Below are 26,558 nucleotides of genomic sequence, written 5' to 3' on the forward strand. Positions count from 1 at the left end.
CGTTCATACGGTTTTTCCTGAGAAAGTAAAAATCCATACTGACAAATACTAAACACTGTTAAGCCGTATTTACGTAACAGGACGTTTAAATGGGACATTTCCAGTTTCCTTTGCAGTTGAAAAGCAAAGTTATGGCGTCCCTCGGGATACAGGCACACTCGGGATACAGACTTCGCACAGCACATCTTCATTGGATGCGCTAGATTCCAGTGCGCTGTCTAATCCAGTCACGGTAGGCCGTCACTCGAGTGTACACTCCTGGTTTATTGGGCAGGCCGCACTGGTACCCCCAGCTCACAATCCCCACAACAAACCAGAGCCTCCGAGAGTCTTCTTGTACTAACGGGCCACCAGAATCACCCTGCAGAAAACAAGAGCAAGTGATTATTTAAATGCAAAAGCAATCGTACCGAAGTCTGAGCCATTATGCCAGCCTATACCAGCCTACCAGTCTTTTTGAAACATTCCAAGCCAGGAAAAAAATATTACTGAAGTCCTTCAAGTTTACAAGTAAGGCTGAGAAGATGGAAAGTTCATTAGCGAGCCTCCTTCAATTGCTTCCTGGTTGCTTCCTAAACTCAAGCTTTCCCCCTGGGAAGCCTTCTGTGACCCGCTGCTTTCCTTTGTACTTCCCGCTTGGGGTGCCAATGGTTTCTTTTAGGCTGTGGCATTTATGAAACTGCTTCTAAAGGCCTGCTTATTCCCACAGCTCTCCTTGTTTAGCACTTCGTATATTTTGATACTTGGCCGGAGTCCTTGTTGGCAGTGCTGTAGTTAAGTCAGTCCCTCAGGGAAGGGACCACCCTCTTTCTGGACACTGCTGCAAGCTTGGTCTCTATCCCATAGAAGATGCTAACGAAATACCTTTTGAGTGAATGAATTTGTAGATGTGTCGCTCACCTATCTTTACTACCTGGTAGGAGGCCTGATGCATAATAAGTCATCTACCAGTATTCTTTTCGTGAATAATTGAAAAGAAATTTTTACGACAGTAAGCAGAGCATTTCTTCTGAGACATTTACCAGGCAATGGCAATAACTGAAAAACACCTATCCATGTTATCATCCAGTTAGGGAGATGCTTTTAGAACATACTGTATTATGGGTTAATTCTGTGACTTCTGGAGGTAGATAGCCCGAGTTTGAGTCCTCCACCCACGAGCAATGTGAACTCCAGGATGCTCATTAACAAATCTGTCCTGGAGTTCTCTTATCAACAAATGGTGCTTTTATGCGTTGAAGTGAGCTTAACACACAAAGCACTTTGGGCACAGCTTGGCGTATAGTCAGTGCTAATAAAAGCCAGCTATTATTACCAAGTGTATGTCTAGAAAAGTTAGCCATTCATTTGCCTGCTCTTAGTAGTTAGGTTTTCCATACCTATTTAATTAATGGCTGAGATGGAGAGAAAGGTTAGTATGTGAATCACCAACTTGCTTGACCAGTACTGCACAGAGCTGGCTGTTACCTTGTGCTTTTGGATGAGGCGTTTGCGCTGCGTTTGTCTAGTTCTCAGTATTTTGTTATTATTTTTTTTAATGCTATGTTCTGTAGTGGTAAAGTTTTCTGTATCGTATTTTATCCACCGCAGACAAGCAAATGCCAAACAGGAGTGCCATGTAACATATTGTACTGGTTAGTTTTGCTCCTTAGCTTCCAATGTTTGAACCTGTGCTCCATTTTCTCAACCTGATGAGGACCAGGACCAACCAGTTGCATTACCACGAGGCGTGTTACACAGAAATGAGAATAGATATAACTTTGAAAGAATGTCTGAACTTGATCTTGTAAACTTCTTTGTAGAATATTATTTATTTATTACATTTTTGAGACATGAACTCTGTGTGTCGGAGCGTTTCCAGTAACAATCTGGACTGGAAGAAGGGAAAATTTCACGGTAGTGATGGCATGAACCTGCCTGAAGTGAAGAGCAGACTTTGTTTATGTAGAAGCTGATGGAGAGAGTGAAACCAAAAGGAACATTTTTGTATGTTATCTCCCCAAGCTGTTGTAAGCCATACTTTCAGTAGATCTAAAATTGTCAACCTGGGTTGTTAGCTGACTGATGAGATCTTTAGAAAATTTTCATGAAACTTGAAAATTTGTTGTTGTGGAAGGTGGGCAAAGGTTCCACACCAAAGAGGCTTCTCACTTAAAGGGAACAAAAGAACAGAGTGGATAATTGACAGTGTCTTGAAAATTGATAAAAATATCCACCTTATATAAATTAAAATAGTTTAAAATGATTCATTTGGGGAAACCAATTCTGGTTTGGGTTCTTGGTAATCTGTGAGTACCACTGTTTTTCTACATGTTTGAGAGTGTATATGACCAAAAAAAAGTTAATAAATAGTATTGAATGTGGACAATAACCTTTATGTTGCATATAATTTATCAAGGAAAGCAGTAGCGTATTCCTGAAAAACTAGATTATTTATAATGATGGTTATTTTATACAGTACTTGTTCCTCTGACTACATTGGCTTTAGTTTTAGACAAAAGCATAGAAACTATTAAATTTCATTAAACTTTCAGTATTAAATTTTATACTAATCACTATAAGGAGATAATTGTACACTTACTATTTGATTTTGAATATCTAATTTAAAAATTACAGGCTACAGACAAATAGTTTCTTTTCTTTTCCCCCCTTTCCCTCTTTTTCTCTCTTCGTTTTCCTTCCCCTTGTCTCTCCTTTTCTTTCTATCTCTATTCTGCTATTATACAATTTAGTATTTCTTGCCCTTCAAATAATTAAGATATTGAATAATTTTTCTATTTTTAAGATACTTTAAAAATTAGATTGCTTGGTGGTTGAATGTTATAATGTTTTTATTAATTGGACTGAGAATGAGCAGTGTTTATAAATAAAACAGTATATGTTAAAACTTAATTGTTATTTATAAACTTTAAATGACTGATTATTTTTTATTGTAAGTTGATGATTAAATACATATATAATACAGAAAATGTTCCTATAATTTATGGAACCATAAATTTATGGGTACCATATTGGATACTAAAATCAAGCTAACTACTATTTCTACTGCTTCAAAAACTTAACATTGTTCCTTGTGATAAGAACATCAAAATTTACTTGCTACCAATTTTGAAATACAGACTACTTCATCAATAATTGTATCCATCATGTTGTGTAATATGGGTTTGACCATCCAAAGCAATTAGAAATTAATTTTTTTATGACAGATAAAATTCAGAAAAGAATTTTGTCTCTCAAATTAGAAGCATCAATATTTTGAGGAGCAGAGTTGGTTGCTGTAACTGTGGCTCTCTTTCTGCCTGTCACAAGGTGATGTGCTTGAAGAAGCCTATAAACTTCTCGATGGTGACACTGATAAGGTTGTTACCTGGCATGCATCCACTGCACCTGAAGGCACTCCAGCACAGAGCATCCCAGGCAAGACGCTTCCGCCATAACTGGCTGGTTCATTGCATACATCATTACTTATTATTCTGACCTGTCCTTGCCGTAGATGTGTGACTGTGTTTCCTAGTTAGTATAGAAACAGAAATGAAACAGACCTCAGAAAATATGAATTAATGACTTTATGCTGAATTTGAGAATAAATACTCTAAACATTATATACTTTGAAAGACAGGTGCAAGAGCAAATTTGAGCAAAGATTCTTGTAGCAGAGAATGAATAACTTCTTTAGGGAGACAAGTGTTTTTTTGCTTTTTTTTTTTGAGTTTGTGATATATTTTTCTTTATCCTCTTAGAGTTAGGAAATAAATTGTTCGGTCTGGTGACACATGCCTGTAATCCCAACATGTAGGAGGTAAATATAGAAGGATCATGAATTCAGGTTCAAATTTAGCTATGTATAAATTTTCTGTCTTTAGGGTTCTTTAAAAAATAGATATTTTTGGTGATTGCATTTATTTTTATTATTTTTAATTATTAATTAATTTTATTTTATTAATTGCATAATATTTTTATTATTGCATAGTATAGACTTAGAATGAGCAGTGTTTACAAATAAAACAGTATAGTTAAAACTTAATTGTTACTTATGAACTTTAAAAGACTGATTATTTTATTGTGATTATTATTTTTAAACATTTACAAGACAGCAAATGATTCTGGGCTACCATGAGAATCCATCTCAACAAACAAGTAAATAAAAACCTAACCCAACGCCAACAATGACAATGCCCTAGTACTTATGTTAAAATTGATTCACGGTAGGCATGGTGACACATGCCCTTTAACCCCAGCACTCGGGGTGACAGAGGCAGTCTGTTCTACAAAATGAGTCCAGGACGGCCAGGACTGTACAGAGAAACCCTGTTTCGAAAAGCCAAAAAAATTGTTTTGACTTATACTGTTTAAACTGTTCACTGATGAATTTTAAATGTGAAAATTTAGCAGCAAAAGAGAAACTAGTCTGATTTTAAAGTTGAAGAACTAATCTATGACATCCATGCTCCCTTCAGAACAGCACTGACATGAATTTTTCATGTTTGCTATAAAATTTACCTATTACATCAAGTGGCTTGGATCAAAAGAACACAATGAAATATTTCTGAAACAATTAAGACATTTTTTTTTAATTCCCTAGAAAAATAATCAGTACCATGGTTGTAATAGCCCAAGGAAATTGCCTGTGTTTCTCTTCCATTGCTCACCATTGCTTGGTTGTAATTATTCTTTCAAATTGTGCTTATTTTAATTTAAATTTTATTTATTCAGTGAATAAATATGATCAATTTTTATCCATACATAGAATTCCTTGCTGTGGCTACAGGATTCATTTCATCCCAGAATAACTTAAAGGCAGTACCTGAAGGGTTATTAAAGCCTCAGATCATAATCTTTTTAAGTCCCCCTTTCTTCACATGAAAGCATAGACTTTCTATATTAAGAAGGATCTTATTGAAGGGACTCTTGCCAGTCCAAGCATGGAGAGCAGCTCTGGCAGGCCTTGCCCTACTCCTCCACTCCCTCTGCCTTGTTAAAAACCTTTAGAGTCTTCCTGAAGCTAGCCCCCAAGGTCCATTCCCTTATTCAGCCACTTTCTCCTCCTCAGGATGATCACCAAAGTCCAGCTATCAAAGCATGGAAGCACAGCTATCAAAACTCCCCCTTTGCCTCCTTAATTAACATGCTCAAAAAAGTTAAACAATTCATTCCAACATGGGTTTTCCCATTTTACTTTTATTTTTTTTCTTCAGTATACTTTAATTACCCACTGCAAACATTAAATTAAGTTTTATCTTACAATAAGTTAAACGTTTTTTTTTTTTTTTTTCAGTCAGCCCTTCTCAGCCATTTCCCCACCTCCTGTCACATGTGGCAATCATAGAGAAAGCAGCATAATTTTCATCTATTTTCTTTTTTATTTTTATTAATTACAGTTTATTCATTTTGTAGCCCCCTGTAGCTCCCACCCTTTTCCCCTCTCAATTCCACCTTTCCTCCCCCTTCTCCACTCAGATCCCTCCCCAAGTCCACTGATAATGGAGGTCCTCCTCTCCTTCCTTCTGATCCTAGTCTATCAGGTCTCATCAGGAGTGGTTGTATTGTCTTCCTCTGTGGCCTGGTAAGGCTGCACCTCCTGAGGAGGAGGTGATCAAAGAGCAGGCCAATCAGTTCCTGTCAGAGACAGTTCCTGTTTCCATTACTATGGAACCCACTTGGAGACTGAGCTGCCTTGGGCTACATCTGTGCAGGGGTTCTACGTTATCTCCATGAATGGTCCTTGGTTGGAGTATCAGTCTCAGAAAAGACCCCTGTGCCCAGATTTTTTGGTTCTGTTGCTCTCCTTGTGGAGCTCCTGTCCTCTCCAGGTTTTTCTATCTCCCCCTTCTTTCAAAAGATTCCCTGTACTCCACCCAAAATTTGGCTATAAGTCTCAGCATCTGCTCTGAGACCATTTTACTTTTATAAAACTTTAATTGTGTCTCTTCTTTATCCACAGTCCTTTGTCCCTCTGACACAAATACCTGTTCCCCTTCTCTTTTTTTTTTTTTGTCCTTTTTCTCTACTTGTTCCCTCCCCGCCTCTTCCTTTATCTCCTGTCTTTGTCCTTTATCTCTGCCCTCTGCCCCTCTGGGACAAATAGATCTCCTTTTTGTTGAGAACTTAGTCCTGGGGTGTCTTGAGCCAACTCCAAGTCCCTACACTTTCATCATTCCTTTCTTCCATGTTTTCCTGTTATATGTTTACAGTTCTCTATGGTTTTTAAGGGTATTGCTTGTTTTACATTCCTGAGGCAGCAGCTGTAGCTAGAAGCAGGGATGACCATGATACAGATAGTTCTGTATTAGACACTTTCCTCAGGCTGTTTCCTCATCTAAGAATTTACAAAGCTGGACATCATGGTAAATGTCTCTATCCCCAATATTTGAGCTGCTCCAAAGGGATTATGAATTTGAGGCCAGCCTTGGCTACATAGTGGATTCCAAGCTAGCCTGGATTAAAGTGAATCCCTGTGTCAAAAACAAAACAAAACAAATTTACATAGTAACAAATCGCATTAAACTGAGTTATTTTCCAGAGGCGCTTACCTCCATAAGTGAGAGATCCCCATCCTGTGACATATGCCACTGACCCATGGGTGACATTTTGGGTTGGTGCTGGGAGACACACCCTATGGATATTTCTGGTGAAGGTGACAGGTCTATCAAGTAGCACAACTGCAATATCATTGTCACGAGTTATGAGGCTGTAACCATCATGGGCTAAAATAGCCCTTATTTTCACTCTTAATATAGGACGGACTGTAGAAATACCAAAGGTGGCAGTCCATCGTTGAGGATTAGAATAGCTAAAACAAAACAAAATAAAATAAAGCAAATACATGCTATTAAATAGGGAATTCAACAGTAACTTGGCTTTTATTTTAATAATACTAGTTCTTTGAGAATTTCATGTGTTTTGTGTTTACTACCAACATCTCATTGATATGTTTCCCTGAACTATAATTTCACAATTGTATTAAACTCTTTCCTAGCAGCCTAAATTGTCATTTTATTCTAAATATACAGGGAAAATTTTTTTTCAAAAATGCATGTTGGAGTAATAAGTCATCTCGACTTTGTCTTGGTGAATGCATCCTAGCACATTAATGGTCACGAATGTAGGGGATTGTTGTTTCTTCTCCTTCCTTAATGTTCTCATCTAAGCAGCAAAGGATTCTGAAATAGTTATCTTTTCTATTTGAACTCATTTTCTTTGATCTTTGCTTTTTTTGTTTTGCTTTTGTTTATATTATTTTGAGAAGGAAGATCCATTCAAATAATAGTGAGGTTGAAGATTATCTTTATTGTTAATAGATGAATGATTTTTCTGAATTAAAGATGATGCATGATATATATGTATATATCTATATATACTGTGTGTATATGTGTAAATATGTGCACAGAGAGATAATAAGTATTAATATTTATTAAAATGTAGGAAATTATTATTGTGACTTGAGAACTATAGAGCTTTTTTAGGTGTACCATAAAAAGACACATGTAAGGTAAAAGGTGTCAAGTGAAACCACAAGATAGTATTGGTAATGATTAATATTGGTAATGATTAATAACAATGTGGAGCTTATACACACTGCTGTCACCATAAATTAAAAACATATATACACAAAGTAACTCTATAGGTTTAATAGGTATGTGAATATTTAAATATTTCAAATATATTAGGCCCAGTAAGGATTTTGAAAGAGCTTTATATAGCCCAGGTTTGTTTAGAACTGGCTAGATGGCTGAGGATTATCTTGAATTCCAGATCCTTTTGTCCCTGTGTTCCAAGTATATTATACTGCCATTATCCGCAGGTAATGTCTACAAGCTTTGAAACTGATACATTAATGTCTATACACAAATAGTAAATGGGTTAGGAAACTGTTATAGAATGGACTTGTAATATTAGTAGAAAATTCATGGAAAGGAAGGCATAACTACCTCCTAAATATAAAAGATGTACAAATCCACTGGTTAACAAGCAATAGAAATTATAGCAAAGAACACATAATGTGTATTAATAGAATGACAAAATTTAAGCAGGAGAACATTATGAAGTGCTGGTTAGGTCGAAAGTTAGTACATCTTTGTGTGTATATACTTGTGTAGGTTGGGGGGCATGCATTCTCTGTGACAAGGGGAAATTATAGCAGCCTAGTGAGATGCGATAAATACGCATTTCTTACTCTGCTTACTTACTCTGTAGTTCAAACAGATGCGAATTCCCATGATTAGGTGGAAATCATAAAGAACAATATGGAGCTTATACACACTGCTGTCACCATAAATTAAAAACATATATACACAAAAGTAACTCTATAGGTTTAATAGGTATATGAATATTTTAAAATATTTCAAATATATTAGGCCCAGTAAGGCTATTGAGTGGAACTAGGGCAAAATACATACATACATATATATAACTTAAGAGAGGTTTTTTTTGTTGTTGTTGAGAGTTGTTTCACTTGATATTGCTGCTCAGATTGAGATGCAAAATGCAATTAAATAATAATTTAAAAGTTTTCAGATAGTGGAATTAACATAAAAAATAAAAATTATGTGTGTAAAAAGTTCTTGATAACATGAGTGACATATGAGTCACTGATATAAGTGAACCCTAGTTCACCCTAGGCCACAGAGGAGGACTTTGCAGCCAGTCCTAAAGATACCTGATAAAACAGGGTCAGATGAAAGGGGAGGAAGTCCTCCCCAATCAGTGGACTTGGAAAGGGGCAGGGAGGACATGAGGGAGGGAGGGTGGGATTGGGAGGGAATGAGGGATTAGGATACAGCTGGGATACAGAGTTAATAAAATATAACTAATAATAAAAATAAATAAATTAAAACAAAAAGAAAAAACCATGAGTGACATAAGAGTCACTGATATGAGTGAACCCTAGTTATTTAAATTAAGCACTCTAGCATAAGATCTGCTTTTTTTTTTCTTTGCTATGATGGTGTACTGTTATTTGAAAAAGAAAGCTACCAGCAAACCATTAAGCTAAGGGAGAAAAACAAAACAAAACAAAACGATTATGCTTCCATGAATTAAAAAAGAAAAGACTCAGAAATATTTTCCATTGAATTATCACAGTGTCAATCCAATTATATTTAGCCCTAGGGACAGTGGGTGGAGACTTCATGTAGCTTCCTTTTCTAATTATTTACGGGTGGAAGAGAGTAGCTGTGGCCTCACCTTCGGAAGCAGTGAGCTGCTGTCAGGACCCACGAGTTACTGATCAGCACGCCTCCGCAGTGGTGGACGTTACTGAGCTGTAGACTGACTTGCCAGGGCCAGTCACCTGTCTCAGTGAGCGTGCCTCCAAGGATTCTCTCTTCTGACAGGGTTATAAGGTCCGGACGGGCTCCACATTCTAACAACAATACCCAAAAGGTATTAGCATGCTAGCAAGCTGATGGTTGTTCCCATTTGGAAAATTACTGTGGAGAGTCTTCAACATATAACTTTATTTAAATACCTCAAGAAACCTATAAACCCTACAGCCAAACAAGTGGCAGAGCTGAGGAAGTTCTGTGGAAGAGTGAGCAGAAGGATTTAGGGATTTAGGGAGCTGGAGGGGTCAAGCATACCCGCAAGAAGACCGGCAGAGTTAACAAACCTGGTGCTTGGGGGCTCGCAGAGATTGAACCACCAACCAAAGAGCTTGCATAAGCTGGACCTAGGCCCCCTACATATATGTAGCAGATGTGCAGCTTCTTCATGAGGATCCCTTAACAATTGGAGCTGGGGGGTGGGGAGAGAGGATGGGAGAGTGCTGTCTCTGACTCTGTTGCCTGCCTTTAGATCCCTTTTCTGTAGTTGGGCTGCCTTGCCTGCCCTCAGTGGAAGAGGAAATGCTTAGTCCTGCTGCTGCAACTGGCAGACCAGGCTGGATTGGTACTCATGGGAGCCAGGAGAAAGGAAACAGAAAGTGGAGAAGGGGTGGGAGGATGGGACAGGGAGGAGAGGGGGATAACAGGAATAAATAAAAAATTAATGAAAAGTAAGGAAAGAAAGGAAGGGAGGAAGAGAGAGACAAAGAGACAGAGAGACAGAGACAGACAGAAACACAGAGACAGAGAAGACAGAAACACACAGAAACAGAGAGAGAGAGAGAGAGAGAGAGACAGACAGACAGACAGACAGACAGATAGACACAGAGAGAGAGGGAGAGGCCTACAAACATTTCAGTGCCAGAGGGGAAGTGGACCTGGGTGGGTTGATTTGCTCAGTTCTTCTCAACCCAAAACTTATGACAGTTTTTCTCACATTTAGTCTAATATTTATTAGTAATACTAGAGGTATATCACAAATAATAATTTCTATTATGGGTTGGTAATAGGTTGATAACACTAAGCAGCTACTTTGTTACAAATTTCCCAATAGAAGAGGATTAATTAATTAAGAATATGCATGGACATGGGTTCCTTTCCTGCCTTTCCAAATAAAGTCCTTAGTAAGTATTTATACTTACTATTTTAATAGTAAGTTCTATTCAAAATAATTATAAATTAAACACAGAACTAAATTGAAAAATATATTGGAGTGGAGTATCACTATTTTTAAAAAGCTCTCAAGTATCTAAAATAAATCAGAAATTCAAGGATATGGAACTAATTTCTAACTACACTTGGCTGGCCTGAGAACCAAATTCCACATTTCTAGGAATGCTGTGCCTGTCCTGCTAGCCTGAGAGTATACATGGAGTGACTTTGGAACACAACGACTTTCCGTTCAAGTTATAGGCCTCACACTGACAGACATCAGTAATTTATTACCTCATGATTAACCCAACTCCACAACAAAGCAAGCCATTCTGCTGGTTCAAGAAAGCTACATGAATTTTGTCATCAGACATAATTTACAAGTCTCTAGAAACACAACAGGGACAAAGCTTCCCGGAGAAAATTGCCAGGAGCTTGATTCTGAGTGCCAAATGGTTTGTACATCACTACTCTTGCACTTTTTTTTAAGGAGGAGGAATTGCTTAAGAATATTTTATAGGCCAGTGTGAAAAGCAGTACCCATTTTCAACAAGAATCCTCCATAGTGAACTCAGAATGAAGGCACCCACTTCACAGATATGGCCTTGCCAAGAAGTTCAAAAGACTTGTACTGAAAATCCTTATAATTTTATAAATATTCACAAAATAATTTAAGAACTCACCTTGAGTCAAGAAATTTTCTGTATCCTGGTCAGTGATTGCTAGCATTAAAAAAGAAAGAGCGAGAATAAGATGAACAAAATGTAAGCTGAAAATCATTGCACCTTGATTTTGTGAAGCTTAGTACCAGGACAACCAAAAACACAGTACTTGGGATGGTTTGCGGAAATTCAGATTACCGAGCTCCACCTAAAGCTTTTGGAAATAACCTCTGAGTCATGTGACCTCTAAAGCCTATAGTTTTGAGTTTTAGGTCCAGGTTAAGCTAAAGCCTCTTAGTACCTTTCCAGAGAGTGAAGGAATGTGACCCTATCTGTGAGGACAGATATAAAAAAAGGGGCAAGCAAGCAATGACCTTCACTCAGCAAAAGAACGACCAGACCCTTGTCCTTGAGATAGCGTTTCTTAGCAACAAACCTAGACTTCTTCTGAGTAGCTTTTGACCTCCAGCCAAGAGCCCGAAGCCCTAATCTTCAAGGATGAGCTAATCACCCCCACCTTCAATTGCAGCTGCATCCACACTTGGCAGGACTGGCCAAGCCTGAGCACCTAAGACTAACCAATTATCTTACTTTATAGCTTCCTCATCCAATCCTAAATTGCCAAAACTAGAACTTCAAATCTCCTGCAATTTTTCTTTTAAAAACCTAAAGGCCTTTGTCTCCCGGTGCCACTCTTTGCTGACCAGCAGGGGTGACCCCGTTGTACAATGGTTAATAAACCTCTTGCTTTTGCAACGAGTCTTGGTCTGGAGGAGTTTCTGGGAAGGGCGCGATTTAATTCCTGAGCTGTGAGACCCCAGGTCTTACATTTTCTGCCTCTCAGATGACCTTAGCTTGTGTCATCAAGCAGACAAAAATCTAGGCAGCAAAATGTCCATCAGTAATTTGAAGATGGACATGAATGACTAGTAAATAAGCCTAGTGGAATATTATGTAGAAATAAAACAACAAAGTTATGTCATTTGAAACAACATAGCACAGGAAGGCATTGTGCCTAGTAAGAAGTCAAGCACAGAATAACAAATACCTAAATACCTCCTGTTCTCACTTGTATGTGGAAACTAAAATGTTAAACTTAAAGAAGTGGAGAACAGGATAGGTTTTTTTTTTTTTCATCTGCTTCTATAAGGAGTGTTTGGGAGAGAAGAACAGGGAGAGAAAGGACAATGAGCTGGCAGGTATGTGTTTATAGGAAGAATTACTTTTCATACTCTTTATTTTTAGTGAACAATAGTTGACAATAAATTTTTTTGAAGTATAATTTTTTTATTTTTACTTTTTTATTATTATTTACATTTTATTAACTCTGTATCCAGGCTGTATCCTGCTCCCTCATTTCCTCCCAATCCCTCCCTCCCTCCCTAATCTCCTTCCTGTGCCTTTCCAAGTCCACTGATTGGGGAGAACATCCTCCCATTCCATCTGACCCTGTTTTATCAGGTATCTTCAGGACTGGCTGCAAAGTCCTCCTCTGTAGCCTAGCAGGACTGCACCTCCCTTGGGGAGTAGGGAGGTCAAAGAGCCTGCCATTGACAACAATAAATTAATATTTAAAAATATTTAGCAGAGAAGACTTTAAATTCCCTGGAATAAAGAACTGTTGAATGTTTGAGGTTTGAGATTTGTCAGTTTTTTATCTAATCAACGTACAACATATATATATATATATATTAAAATGTCTCTGTAACCCATATATAAGTATATGTAAAATATGTTTTTAAGCATTTTTGTTTATTTGTAAAGTTTTTTCATAATACATTTTTATAAAATTAAAAACTTAAAAAGACATTTTCACATTTTTTCCTTAAGCAGATTGGAGATATCAGTCAGGAATTATGTTTCCCATTTTACAAAGATCAAGTGAAGCCATAAGCACTTTCAGATTCCAAACTCTAAAATTCACTACTATAGGAACAGCCTTAAGAAAATTATCTAATCAATTTTGGAAAGAAAATGAATAAGTTTTTCTTTTGATCATGTTATGTCATTCTATGAAGGACTCAAAACAGAACAGAAAAAAAGACATGCTAAAATAAGCTAAAATTTATCGCCCTTGCATGGACACTAGAAAATAGATCTCTTCCCATGTTACAACATCCTGACCAGAACACCTACAGCACAGGCTCTAAGATCAACAATCAATAAATAGGACCTCATGAAACTGAAAAGCTTCTGTAAAGCAAAGGACACTGTCATCAGAACAAAATGACAACCTACAGACTGGGAAAGGATCTTTACCAACCTTATATTTGACAGAGGGCTAATATCCAGTATATATAAAGAACTAAAGAAGTTAAAAAGCAACAAATCAAGTAATCCAATTAAAAAATGGGGTACAGAGCTAAACAGAATTCTCAATAGAGGAATATCAAATGACAAATACTTAAAGAAATACTCAGTATTCTTAGTCATCAGGGAAATGAAAATCAAAACAACTCTGAGATTTCACCTTACACCCATCAGAATAGCTAAGATAAAAAACTCAAGTGACAATACATGCTGGAAAAGATGTGGAGAAAGGGAAACCCTCCTCCATTGTTGGTGGGAATGTAACCTTGTACAACCACTTTGGAAATCAATCTGGCTCTTTCTCAGACAACTAAGAATAGTGCTTCCTCATGGTCCAGCTATACCACTCCTAGGCATATATCCAAAAGATGCTCAAGTATACAACAAGGACATTTGCTCAACCATGTTCATAGCAGCTTTCTTTGTAATAGCTAGAACCTGGAAACAACCCAGATGTCCCTCAGTTGAGAAATGTATACAGAAATTGTGGTACATTTACACAATGGAATACTACTCAGCAATTAAAAACAAGGAAATCATGAAATTTGTAGGCAAATGGTGGGAACTAGAAAAGATCATCTTGAGTGAGGTATCCCAGAAGCAGAAAGACACACACGGTATATACTCACTTATAAGTGGATTTTAGACATATAATATAGGATAAATATACTAAAATCTGTACACCTAAAGAAACTAAGCAAGATGGAGGACCATTGGTAAGTTGATCAATCCTCATTCAGAAAGGCAAAGAGGACAGACATCGGAAGAGGGAGAAAACAGGGAACAGGATAGGAGCCTACTACAGAGGGCCTTTGAAAGACTCTACACTTCAAGGTATCAAAGCAGATGCTGAGACTCATAGCCAAACCTTGGGCAGAGTGCAGGGACTCTTATGAAAGAAGGGAGAGATAGAAAAACCTGGAGAGGACAGGAGCTCCACAGGAGAGCAACAGAACCAAAAAATCTGGCACAGGGGTCTTTTCTGAGACTGATATTCCAACTAAGGACCATGCATGGAGATAACCTAGAACCCCGGCACAGATATTGCCCATGACATCTCAGTGTCCAAGTGGGTTCCCTAGTAGTGGGAACAGGGACTGTCTCTGACATGAAGTCAGTGGCTGGCTCTTTGGTCACCTCCCCCTGAGGCAGGAACAACCTTACCAGGCCACAGAGGAAGATAATGCCACCAGTCCTGATGAGACCTGGACCTGATAGGCTATGGTCAGATCTTCCTCCCCGATCAGTAGATTTGGGGAGGGGCATGAGAGGAGAAGAGGTAGTGAGAGTGCGGTTGGGAGGGATGAAGGAGGGGGCTACAGCTGGGATACAAAGTGAATAAACTGTAATTAATACAAAAATAAATACATTTTAAAAAAGAAAGAAAATAAAATCAAATCTTTAAAACATTTATAGCTAGTAAAAAGTAAAAATGAGAATTCTAACATGCTTAGTGTTAGAGAGCTAAATATTATATTTAGAATTGTACTACAGTTTTGATAGTCCAGTTATAAAGAATAAAGTGACTCTCATTTTGTTAATATGTGGATTGGAATGGGTAAAACTGAAAGGTATATTAAAAGGAAAAGTCATAAAAATGGTACTTGCATGTGATCTCATTGGAAGGAGTTATTTCCAAGTTTCCTGAGTTACTCAACTTTTGTAGCACAGATTGAATCCTGGTTTTCATTGATCTTCTAGTGTTACGTTTATTAGATCGAAATTTCATGACAACATCTGCAACCACACCATTCCCTTCTTTCCTATAAATCATAAAACCACAAACTTTTTGTAATTTTGTACTTCTTATGTAGCCATCTTGATTAAACCATTTTCAAAGAACTTATATGAGAACATGTTTGTGTAATAGTGCAAACTTAATGATGTATCACAATGCTATCTCTCTCATTTGATTTTAACACAACTCACTGCAATCATCATGCAGCACAGCCAGCTTTGAAGTCAGGATGCTATCACCATGTGACTTCTTGTAAACTAAATTTCTTAATACACTGTGTCCAAATATCTTACTGTTTTAATTTTTTGTAAACATTATGTGCATAAATTGATATAGAACTTTTGGAAAAATGTTTCAAAAACACTAGTATTATCTGTTACTGGAGTTCATCAACTTGAGACAAATATTTATTGTCCTAAATAACTGAACTCCATTGAAATCGTGAATCAAAGAGGAAAACACCCTGCCCATCATAAAGGCAAGATTTATCTCTTTTCAAGGCTCAGCTGTGAATGGGGAAAAAAGATTCCTTTCCTGATAATTGAAATCATGAGCCAGGCTATATAATGTTTGTGTTTTTATTGATACTAGTTACTTATTCTCAGAATCTTTAAGGTATTAACAAGCTAAAAATGGTAAAAGAATGAGTACCTTAAAGTGTTCCACACAGATCACCAAGGAAATGATTAATTGTTTAAGAAGAAATTATAAATATAAGAAAAATCGGAGGGCCTCTGAAAGACTCTGCTGATCAAGGTATTAAAGGCTGAGACTGAGACTTATAGTCAAACTTTTGGAAGAGGGCATGGAATTTTATGAAATAAGGGGGAGATAGGAAGATCTGGAAGGGAGAGGAGCTCCACAAGGAGAGTAACAGAGCCAAAACAACAACAACAAAAAAAAAACAAAAACCCCTGGGGGCCCTGCAGAGACTGATACCCCAACCAAGGACAATGCATGGAGAAGACCTAAAACCCCTGCTCAGATGTAGCCCATAAACTCAGTCTCCAAGTGGGGTCCCTAGTGAGGAGAGCAGGTGCTTTCTCTGTCACGAACTCAGTGACAGACTCTCTGATCACCTTCCCCTTTGGGGTGCAGCGTTGCCAGGCCACAGAAGAAGATAATGCAACCAGGCCTGATGAGACTTGATAGGCTAGTGTCACATAGAGGGGGAGGAGGACCTCCCCTATCAGTGGACTAGGGGAGAGGCACATGGAGAGAAGAGGGACCACAGCCGGAATACAAATTGAATAAATTGTAATAAATGATAATAATAAAAAGAAAAAAATATTAAAAAAAGAAAAATAGAAGATTTTATTCCCTTAAAAAATTAGGTAAGTGGAGTGTTGTGGTTCCTGCCTGTAATCACAATGTTCTGGAGGTTGAAGCAGGAGAATTGAATGAGTCTGAGGTCATCTTGGGCTGTAAAGTAAGACTTGTCTCAACAAAGCAAAAAGTTCAGGTAAAGCTTTGTAGATAGGAAGTAACTTCACTGAAGTAATAGCTTTACAAGTCATTTATAAACAATGTTGTAAAAAATTCAGTTAACTGAAAGGTGGGTATGGTGAAGTTACAGAGACTAATAACAGATAAAGTAATAAACAAGATCAAATAAACATTAAGAGACACAGGAACATTCAATGTATACTGAAGTAACAGGAAAGACGAGCACAAACAAAACAAACTATAACGTTGGTTGGCCATTGAGCTCTTCCTGCCTCTTCCTGGAATTATAGGGATTTGACAACATGCCCATTTTTTATAAACATAAATTCTAGAGAGTCAAACTCAAGTTCTCATGCTTGCCTGGCAAGCAGTTTACTGGCTGCCCTGTCTCCCAGTCTGTGATCTTTATCTTGAATTGACCATACCACCTCTTTGCAGTGACTTCCTATGTCGTTCAGAATAAAGTCTACAATCCTTTACTGTGACCAACAATACCTGCACTTGCTTTTGTCTAGATCTTGGATTATGATCATTTACCTTGACTCCATTATATCCTTACAGGCATCCTTGCTGTTGTTTGACTCTGTGCATGTCACCATGTGAAAAGTTTGTTATTTCTAAAGCTCATCTTCATACATACTTATCAATAGGTAAATAAATGTAAATATAATATAGTAAACATCTCATATTTAATAATGGTAAGTTAGTGCCATTAGAATGGTTTAATTAAAGGACTAGTGGGCTTGAATTTTTGCTTAAAACAATGTTTATGTTTGATATGTTCAGTGGAGCAAGACTAATGGTAAGGCAAGGCATTTGGAGACTGTTATAGTTCAAGAGGGTGAAGGACAATTGCATTACATTAAAAGTTATGGAGCTGGGAAGTATTTCAGTGGTCAAACTTTAGGACCAGGCAATTTGGTATGTGGGTCTGAGGGGGAGTCAATAATTGAAGCTGACTCACAGATTTCTTTCCTAAGCAACTCGTTGATAGTGATGCCAAACACTGAGATGGACATTGCTGGTAGTCTAATATACTTGATTGAGGTGATTGGATAGGTATGGTTCTCTGTATGTTAAGTTGTCTAAAAAATGCTTGTGTTTATTTATATCTGTGGATGAAGAATCACCATGTAAGAGATACAACTTCAAGATTAATCTACAGATAATCAGCAGTGGCCATGGGACCACTGAAAGGAAAGAATGTGTGCTGACATATGTGGCTCACGGTGCACACTCATGTTCAACATGTGAGGAATGTACTAGAGAGAGCAAAGGAAAGAGAGAGCATATCTAGATGGGTAACAGGGTAATCATCGATATGTAGAGTCCTAGGAGCCTGGGAATGGAATTTCGACAATGAGCCACCATTGCCAAATGGTGCTCAGAATTTCAAGAGTAGAACTAAAGTGATATATAATATCACTTTATTATGTATATTTTGATTTTGTGATGTGGATGATGTTGATGAAATTGGCAAGAACACCTTGTATTTTGGAGTGTGTTCAGAAGACAGGCCACAGTGGCTTAGTGGCAGTGGGAAGTTAACAAATGGAACAAAAATGTGGGTAGCTTTTTAAATCTTCTCCTCCAGTTTTGTCTTAAAACTTTGAGCATCACAAGCTAGTGCAAATACAACAAAGCACCCAAACGAATGCACATTGAACAAGTTAGAAATGTCTTTTGTACTCTTCCCATAGTTTCTTCCTCATCTTCTAATTCTTCATCAAAATTCAATTTAGCTATAAGCTGCTTACTTTGTGATGTTAATTTTTATACCTTTTTTGCATACTAAAGAGTTTTCACTTTGTCATCTGAAGGACTGAGCAATGTGGGCAGTTAAGACATTTCTGGGCTTATTACTCAGTGTAACTGTTTCCATTGGAAAAGCTTCTTTTATCACATCACAAGGATACATAGTTACTAAGGCATTAGTAGCAGATTCTGGCAAAGCCAGCATACTACAGACTTGTCATTCCTGGCAAGTGAAGTCAAAACTTAATTCTGGTGTTGGCATGGTATGCCGATCTTGGATGAATACACCCCAAGTATTGTGCAAATCAAGAAGGGACTATCTACCTAGACTGCATTATGATATGCAGAGGATTTAGACAATAGCATCGGCTTGATTACTATTCTCTCACAGTAGCTTTTCCTGTAGTTTTTCTTCTTTCTCCCATTAAGAATAAAGTGACATGGTTATTTATATCAATCAATCAATAAATAATGCATTTTCCATTGTCTTTTAGGCTGCCTCATTGTCTTACTATTTTTATTTTTATGTTATTAGAACAATTACATGAACATGTCATTTAATATCCATAGTGCAAACAGAAGTCAAACATTCTAAATTACATGTTTTCAAATATAGTTTTGGTAAGATTTCACTCACCTCAGTTTGACAACATGTGTTCTGATAAACTCCCGTCTTAGATTTGATTTCTGAAATGCATTAGTAATCTGCAGAAATGAAATGGGAAAATAATCTCACACTCATTGCAGTTTTTCCTTTTTATATTAATGACTCTAACATGGGGCTTATATAATAATAAGCAGCGATCTATCAGGTGAGGACAGGTCAGTTTTGTTACAGATAACATAGAACCAATATAAGCAGATGGTATAACCTTCTGATATGGTCCCTATTTTGTAGTTATTAAAAAGAGATGACCTGGAAAGGGCATATCTTTAATACAAGCCACTCTAATACATCAACTGTTTTACTCTATGAGCCCTTACAATATATGATTTGCTAGCTGTGAATCAGGGAGTTGGGATAAGACTCAAGTCAACATTAGGGAACACCTTTCATATAACTCTTGATATGTGTGTGGTGTACAATGACTATATTTTAAATGAATGAAATCAGCAGATTTCACTTTTATCATTTGCTGACATTTTCTTGACCTTACAACCTAGTTCCCAGTAAAGGTAGTTGTGCTGGGTATAAAATTCAGTTTCACAGTTAACAAGGACTACTTTATCAGAGTTCTGAGGAGCAGGATTGGTACACTGTGGTTTCATAATAGAGAGTGAATTGATTTCACTTATGAGTTTGCTCACACCCTTGTGTATGTCAACATGAGAAGACAGAATGAGGAATTAGGTATGTGCTGAAAATTATGTTTATCAGGATTTGGAGTCAACTTTTTTTTCAGTTGATAATATTTATGTGATTCTATAATACTATATCTTTTAAATATCAGTTCCTATTAGCAGATTAAAAGCAAAATGATTGATATGAAAAATATTTTTGTTTTTTTATAGAGATCTTAAATTTTCTTAAAATAGTGAAACTGTTGACCTTATTAAAATAATTTGTTTAATTTATAAAATTAAAGAAATAGAATAACTATCATGAATAAAAGCTAAAGTCACTAAATTATATAGTCTAATATGAAATCTTTCTGTAATTTATTGATTATTATTCTAGTTATTTATGTAAAAAGATATTAGTTACAATGTTTAAGTACCCCAGTTATCAGACTATTAAAATGACTTAATTTTTATATTTATTTGGTTTTGCAACCTGTTTTATTGATTTCTTTTTTATCCCATTGGGAAAAACCGAGAATGAAAAAGAAAGAATTTTGTTATTTTCCTCTTGATTGACAGTTTCAATAATCTTTTCATATTACAGAATATTCTGGAATATTCACCTGGTCACATTCATGATTTTTAAGGACTACTATGAATTATATGTCATTTTAGTAAATTCCAACAAATTAAAACATAAGTGACGATCATTATACATATTAATTTAGTAGGTCATACAAAAGCATTGCCAATAAAATTAAAGTATAATTGTCACATTTTTGCTTTTAGAAGGGAAACACTGTAGTAGCTGCTTGTGTGTTCTGTAAATCTGTTATTTGACAGCTGCAGTGTTTTCTGTTATCTATTAGGTGAATGGTAGAGATAATGTTCTGTGGTCTTCTTTACTATCCATTATCACACTTTGTCACCTTCTTGAAATTCAAAGATTTAGAAAGCTCGGTTTTCAAGGAAGAAAGGAAATAAGGTATGTGGTCAGATGATCTTTCTACTGTGATACTGATCTGTAAGTGTATATGTGTGAGTGTTAACTTCTCTTTTCTGAAGAGGAAATGAGGGAAAGTGGATCTCTGTGGGAGGTGAGGTAGGCGGGGAGCTGGGAAGAGTGGAGGGAGTAGAAACTGTGATAAAGATGCATGAGAGAATAATCTATTGTCAATAAAGATGATAAAAAATTTAAAAATCACTAAAAAATTTCAGTTTAAAAAATAAAGCAAAAATTTACTGTATTTTTTTTTTTATTTTGTTCCCTAGCTTTCAGCAGCTGGTCCTTTATTCATTTCTTTTTAAAAACAGGTCCGAGAATTCATACTTCTCTGATCTCAGTCTCCCAGTGTATTCCCCTTGTCTTGGTACAGGAATGTTGCTATGCATATTTGAAGAAAATAATATTTATTGTTTGCAGAAACCTATTGCATCTTGTTTCTGTTTTTGTCATTCTTTTTTAATTTTTTTATTTTTAATTATACTTTATTTACTTTGTATCCCCCCTCTAGTTCCCTCTCTCCTCCCCTCCCAATCTCTCTCTTCCTTCCCCTTCTCCACACACTCCCTTTCCCAAGTCCACTGGTAGGGGAGGGTTTCTTTTTCTTCCTTCTGATCCTAGTCTGTTAGGTCTCATCAGGAGTGGCTGCATTGTCTTCCTCTGTGGCCTGGTAAAGTTGCTCCCCCCTCAGGGGTTGGTGATCAAAGAGCAGTCCAATCAGTTCATGTCAGAAGCAGTACCTCTTCCCATTACTATGGAACCCACTTGGACACTGTAGCATGGGCTACATCTGTGTAGGGGTTCTAGGTTATCTCCATGCATGGTACTTGGTTGGAGTATGAGTCTCAGGAAAGACCCCTGTGCTCAGATTTTTTGGTTCTGTTGCATCTTGTTTCTACTGAGAAGTGACCACTCATATTTACAGCCATGACACCTGGTTTGAATTTCAGTTCTTTCCGTAAGTACTTATTTTTCTAAAGAGGAAGAATATGTATGTATTAACTCTGAAAATCTTACAACAAAAACTCAAGGAAAAATTTTAAAATATTAAATATATGATCCAGATACAGTACTTTAAATATAGTTTAGTAACTATATAGGGGAAAAGATTGATCAGTGGAAGAAAGTAGATGACAGAAGAAAGAAAAGCGAGAGTTTAACATGTGATAAAGGTGACAACACTATATATATCATTTGCACCAAAAGCTCCAGCTGACCAGACAAAAAATAAAAGATAAAACAAAAACCTACTGAAAGAATTTAGAGATCTGTTCATAAAGGAATATTTAAATGAAATATTCTGTACTTATCTACTCAATATTTTAAATGGTGTATTTCTGAACCATTAATATTTAAATAGTCCAAATTAAGTATTTTTTTGAGGAAAAGAAAGCAATAGCATATTTTTGATTAGACTGTAATAAAGGCATGTGTGTTTGTGTCTGTAAGATGGATTTGCATATGAAAGTACATTATACCATGAAATGGTTAGTAATAGATGAGAACCACTGTTAGGCTTTTATGCATATTTTATTCTTTACATTTTATGTGTATCCTTAAGTTTACATATTTGTAGAATCTTAATAAAAATACTAAATCAGTTTTATTTTAATGAAAGAAGATATACACATATATTGTAATTTAAAATGAAATTAATTCAAGAATGCCAAGGCTTAATACTATGTCCATATGTATGCATGTATGTATTCTGGTGACATTAAATATTCTGCAAAGATATATAGAATTTCTTTTTCTCCCATGTCCATTTATATTGCGGAATATATGCTATTTCTTATGCCATTTTTTTCTCTTTGCTGTTAGCTGCTCTCAGTTTTGTGTGTGCTCTGATAAGGTTGAGCTGACCTCACATATCTGCCCTAATCCATCTGGAACTGAATGACCCCATTAGGACATCTGTTGGGTTAGTAAGAAGCTGGGTCCTGATCTCCACAGTGCAGCTGGATCCTTTCAGTATGATATCTTTCTGGTTTCATTCGTGCATTTAGCCAAGTGCATGCTGAAATACTACATGGTGTTGTGTGGATGTGAAGACTTCTTGTGTGTAACTGTTTATGACTGTCTTGAGGTTTGGATCTCTGATAGCTCCAAGAACTTTTGGATGCTCATGGCTTTGAGCACCAAGAAGATTATTTCCTAGGACAAATAATGTAAATAAATTCTATATTTATTTATTTATTTTTTTACTTTTTTTTAAATTTTATTTTATTTTATTTTTTTCAATGCAGTTTATTCAGGGAACATTGAACAATCCTCGGACCCCGGGGAAAGCCAGCCCACAGCTTAAATAGCCTCTGGGTAGCCAACCCAGGCGTGCCACGGGGGCAATGCAGATAGGTCCACATACATGGAAGCAAGCCAGATCCTCAGCCTTAGCCAAATGTGGAATTGTTAATGACAGGGAGCACTCACTATCGGGAAGGTGGAAGGCGGGAAACCAGCTCCATCTTTAAGGCATAGCATTCCGCAGCTCTGTACAGTTCCCCCTTTTTGTTTAAGACGCATCAGGCAAGAGTAGAGGTCTGATCTCTGATATTAGAAATATATTGGGACTTTGTACAGATGTAGAAAATAACCCCAAACTCCTAAGATAACACAATGGGTAGAGGCCAGCGTAAAAGTCTATATTTATTTTTTAAAGAACGTATTGAATGGATAAAGCAGAGAGTAAGGCAGTATTGGTTTGTTCAAGGTGAGGCACAATTTTTGGACTCTTAGTCCTTTGTGTTATGTAATGCTCCTGGAAACATCTTGGATTAGGTTGGGATTATTGTGTTATGCATGACAGCATTTTAGTGTAGGTCTGATTTGTTCACATGAAACAAAGACATTTAACATTTACCTACCGTTACTCCAGAATATTTAAGTACCAAATTAGTTCATCTTTGTATTGTATGTGTTGGAATGTTTTATTTAAAAAAATGTTGTTTATATTGTCAACTAGAGGTTCATAAAAAAAAGAAAATCAAATAAATTTTGGCTTGAGATTGAGAGAATTTCCAATTTAAAACTGTCTCTGTACTTACTAGTTTTATGTCAGCTTGACACAAGGTACAATCTGAGATGAGAGAGTCACAATTGAGAAAATGCCTCCATAAGGTCAGAATGTAGACAAGCCTATAGGATATTTTCTTATTGGTTGATGTGGGGAGGGCCCAGGCCATTGTGGGTGGTGCCATCCCTGGATTAGTGGTCCTATGTTCTATAAGAAAGCAGGTTGATCAACTTGTGAGGAACAAGCAAGTAAGGCGCATTCCTCTATGGCCTCTCCATCAGCCTCCAAGTTCCTACTGTGATTGAGTTCCTGCCCTCACTGCTTCTGATAATGAGCTGTTATGTGGAAATGAGAAAAAAAATAACCCCTCAAGAGATAAACCATCAAGAGATGCTCTTGGTTATGGTGTTTCAGCACAGCCATAGAAAATACAACTAAGACAAGCCTACACATGCTTTAGTATTTTGTACTAGTTACTTAGATGAAATGTGTTACCAAATAATTACCAGATCAAATTATTAGTCAACTAAGAGAGTGTGCAGATACTTAGAATTTTACTGTACCAAATATTCAGCAAAGATTAATTCTTTGTGTAAAGCTGAATGAGAGCATCTGTCTCATTTGTATGCAAATTGCTTTTATCTTTAATAAATGGGAAAATAAACCGAAAAATTATCACCAAGGTAATATATAAAATGCATTATTTCTTTCATGGTGAACATATTTTTACTACCTATTACTTTGTGCACTCATTTAAATTTATTTATAATTTATTGTCACTAATTGCTTGATTTGTGTCAAGTGAAGAAAAGATACAGAATATCCAGTAACATTATTATATAAAAATATCATTATCATATAAGGCTTCATATTGTATTTATTTTATGCAGAACTAAAGAACAAAGACAAGTATTAACCTACCATAGACTCAATTCTCTCACTCAAGTTCCTGTATTCATGTGTAGCTGGTGAATTCAAAGCTTCAGTGTATTCAACATTTCTGATATGAAAATTACTATGGTAAAAGTAAGTTTTCTTATCTGGAAAGAAAGTAAAGCATTATTACTCTAATGTTACTAAGCATATTAACTTTTATTTTGTATATCATTATAAGAAGTTACACAATTAAAATGGTATTCCTTAAAAGAAAAAAATTCATGTATAATATAAATATAACACAATTGTTTTCCTTTTGATTTTCAAAAGATTGACAAAGCTAAGATTGTTAGACAAAACAACACAGATGAACATTATTGATCTCTTCAAAGTTGTACAAAAATATAATTTTTATTAATACATCTAAATAATTGATTTATTCATTCAGTAAGCATTAGTAGATATCTATAATATGTGTCTGTTCATTCGTTAGTAAGAAACAATTCAAGCAACTGAATGGCTTGTATATTTAAAAAGCCAAAGCACCCCCCCAAGAAAAGAACAACCAAACAAAAAAATTAAAATGGTCATCATGAAGAAATATGTAATTATATGAATATATATTTAGACATAAATTCTAAGCAATATTACCTCATAATCAGAAATAGATACAGCAATAAAAGGGAAGACTACATTTTTTTAATCTAAGAGTCTATTTAATTATTTAATCTGAAAAATACTTACCAAAAGCTAAAAAGTGAATAAGTAGACCTACAATCATGGCCAGTAGTCCTACTGTTGTTATGACAATTAAAGCTACTACAAAGGGAGTGAAGAATCTTGAAGGCGATAATACTGGTCTTGACCTGACAACAGGAATAAAAGAAATGAAAGTCATTCAGTTCACTTGGAAATGTGTACTTTCAGTGTCTATGACTATGTCTTTCTGAATCTCTTAGCATGTCCATGCATAGTCCTAAGAATCAACATGACCCCAAACACACTCCAGGATATTCTTAATATTTTTCCTTTCAGACTGTTTTTATTTTTAATAGAACTGTTGGCTTTTTAAAGTTATTTGGTAGAATAATAAAGCATTTGACCTATGGTATGAAATTGCTTTATTTTTTTCTGCCAGTCAGTGTACTTTTAGGTTTAGTTGTTGTTGTTGTTTTAGAGTATCTTATTATGCACTTCTGGCTGGCCTGGAACTGCCTGTAATAGATCAAGATGGCCTAAACTCAAAGAAATTCACCTGCTATTGATTCCTGAATGCTGGGATTAAACATATGTGACACAGTGCCCAGACAACAATTAGTATGCTCCTGAGATTGACCTCTAAAGCTTCTGCCTTATTACAAGGCCTTCTAAGACCCCAAACTTGGAACTATCACAGCAAACCCCCTTAACCAGGGGCCACTATCAAGGTGTGATGAGGAGAGACCACACTGAATGTGAAGAAGACAAGAAAGAAGCTAGGGGTGGGATTCAGGATTAAAACAATAACTCCCTTCAAGATGTTACCTCATATTATTACAGATGATAATGTGGGCACAGAAAGCAGCAAGAGCTGCAGTAGTTTTAAACCTTCCTAATACTGCAACCCTTTAATATAGCACCTCATGTTGTGGTGACCCCCCCACCATAAAATTATTTTTTCTGCTACTTCAAATTGTAAATTTGCAACTGTTATGAATCTTAATGTAAAAATATGATATGCAGGATACCTGACATGCAACCCCTGTGAAAGGGTCATTCAACCTCAAAGGGAGTATGACCTGCAGGTTGGAAGAACCATTGGATTAGAGCTTCTCCAATAAAGAGGAAGAGTGTGGCTTATTTTTTTTTCCTTATGACTTCATAAACTGCAGTGCAGGCCAACCAATTTGTATTAATATACTATCTCACATTATGGTAGGTATATTATTTACAACAATCCGATTCACTGTCTCCTTTCCACTAGTACAGACACAGCAGTGGACACTCATAGGAAGGTCACCAT

General features: G+C 36.3%; 1 protein-coding gene across 1 annotated transcript; it reads right to left on the reverse strand.

Annotated features, from left to right (window-relative positions):
• Positions 1 to 25,454, reverse strand: Tmprss11d (transmembrane serine protease 11D). The gene is made up of 9 exons (XM_060378810.1): positions 25,301 to 25,454; positions 24,602 to 24,720; positions 19,021 to 19,088; positions 15,053 to 15,207; positions 11,156 to 11,194; positions 9,184 to 9,361; positions 6,531 to 6,790; positions 3,368 to 3,510; positions 1 to 361 (listed from the first exon to the last, which is right to left on the reverse strand). The coding sequence occupies exons 1-9, from the start codon at positions 25,452 to 25,454 to the stop codon at positions 200 to 202; spliced, it is 1,278 nt and encodes a 425-aa protein (XP_060234793.1). The 3' UTR covers positions 1 to 199.
• Between the last annotated feature and the right edge of the window lie 1,104 nt (positions 25,455 to 26,558).

The sequence above is a fragment of the Meriones unguiculatus genome, chromosome 3, assembly GCF_030254825.1.
Source record: "Meriones unguiculatus strain TT.TT164.6M chromosome 3, Bangor_MerUng_6.1, whole genome shotgun sequence".
Classification (NCBI taxonomy): Eukaryota; Metazoa; Chordata; class Mammalia; order Rodentia; family Muridae; genus Meriones; species Meriones unguiculatus.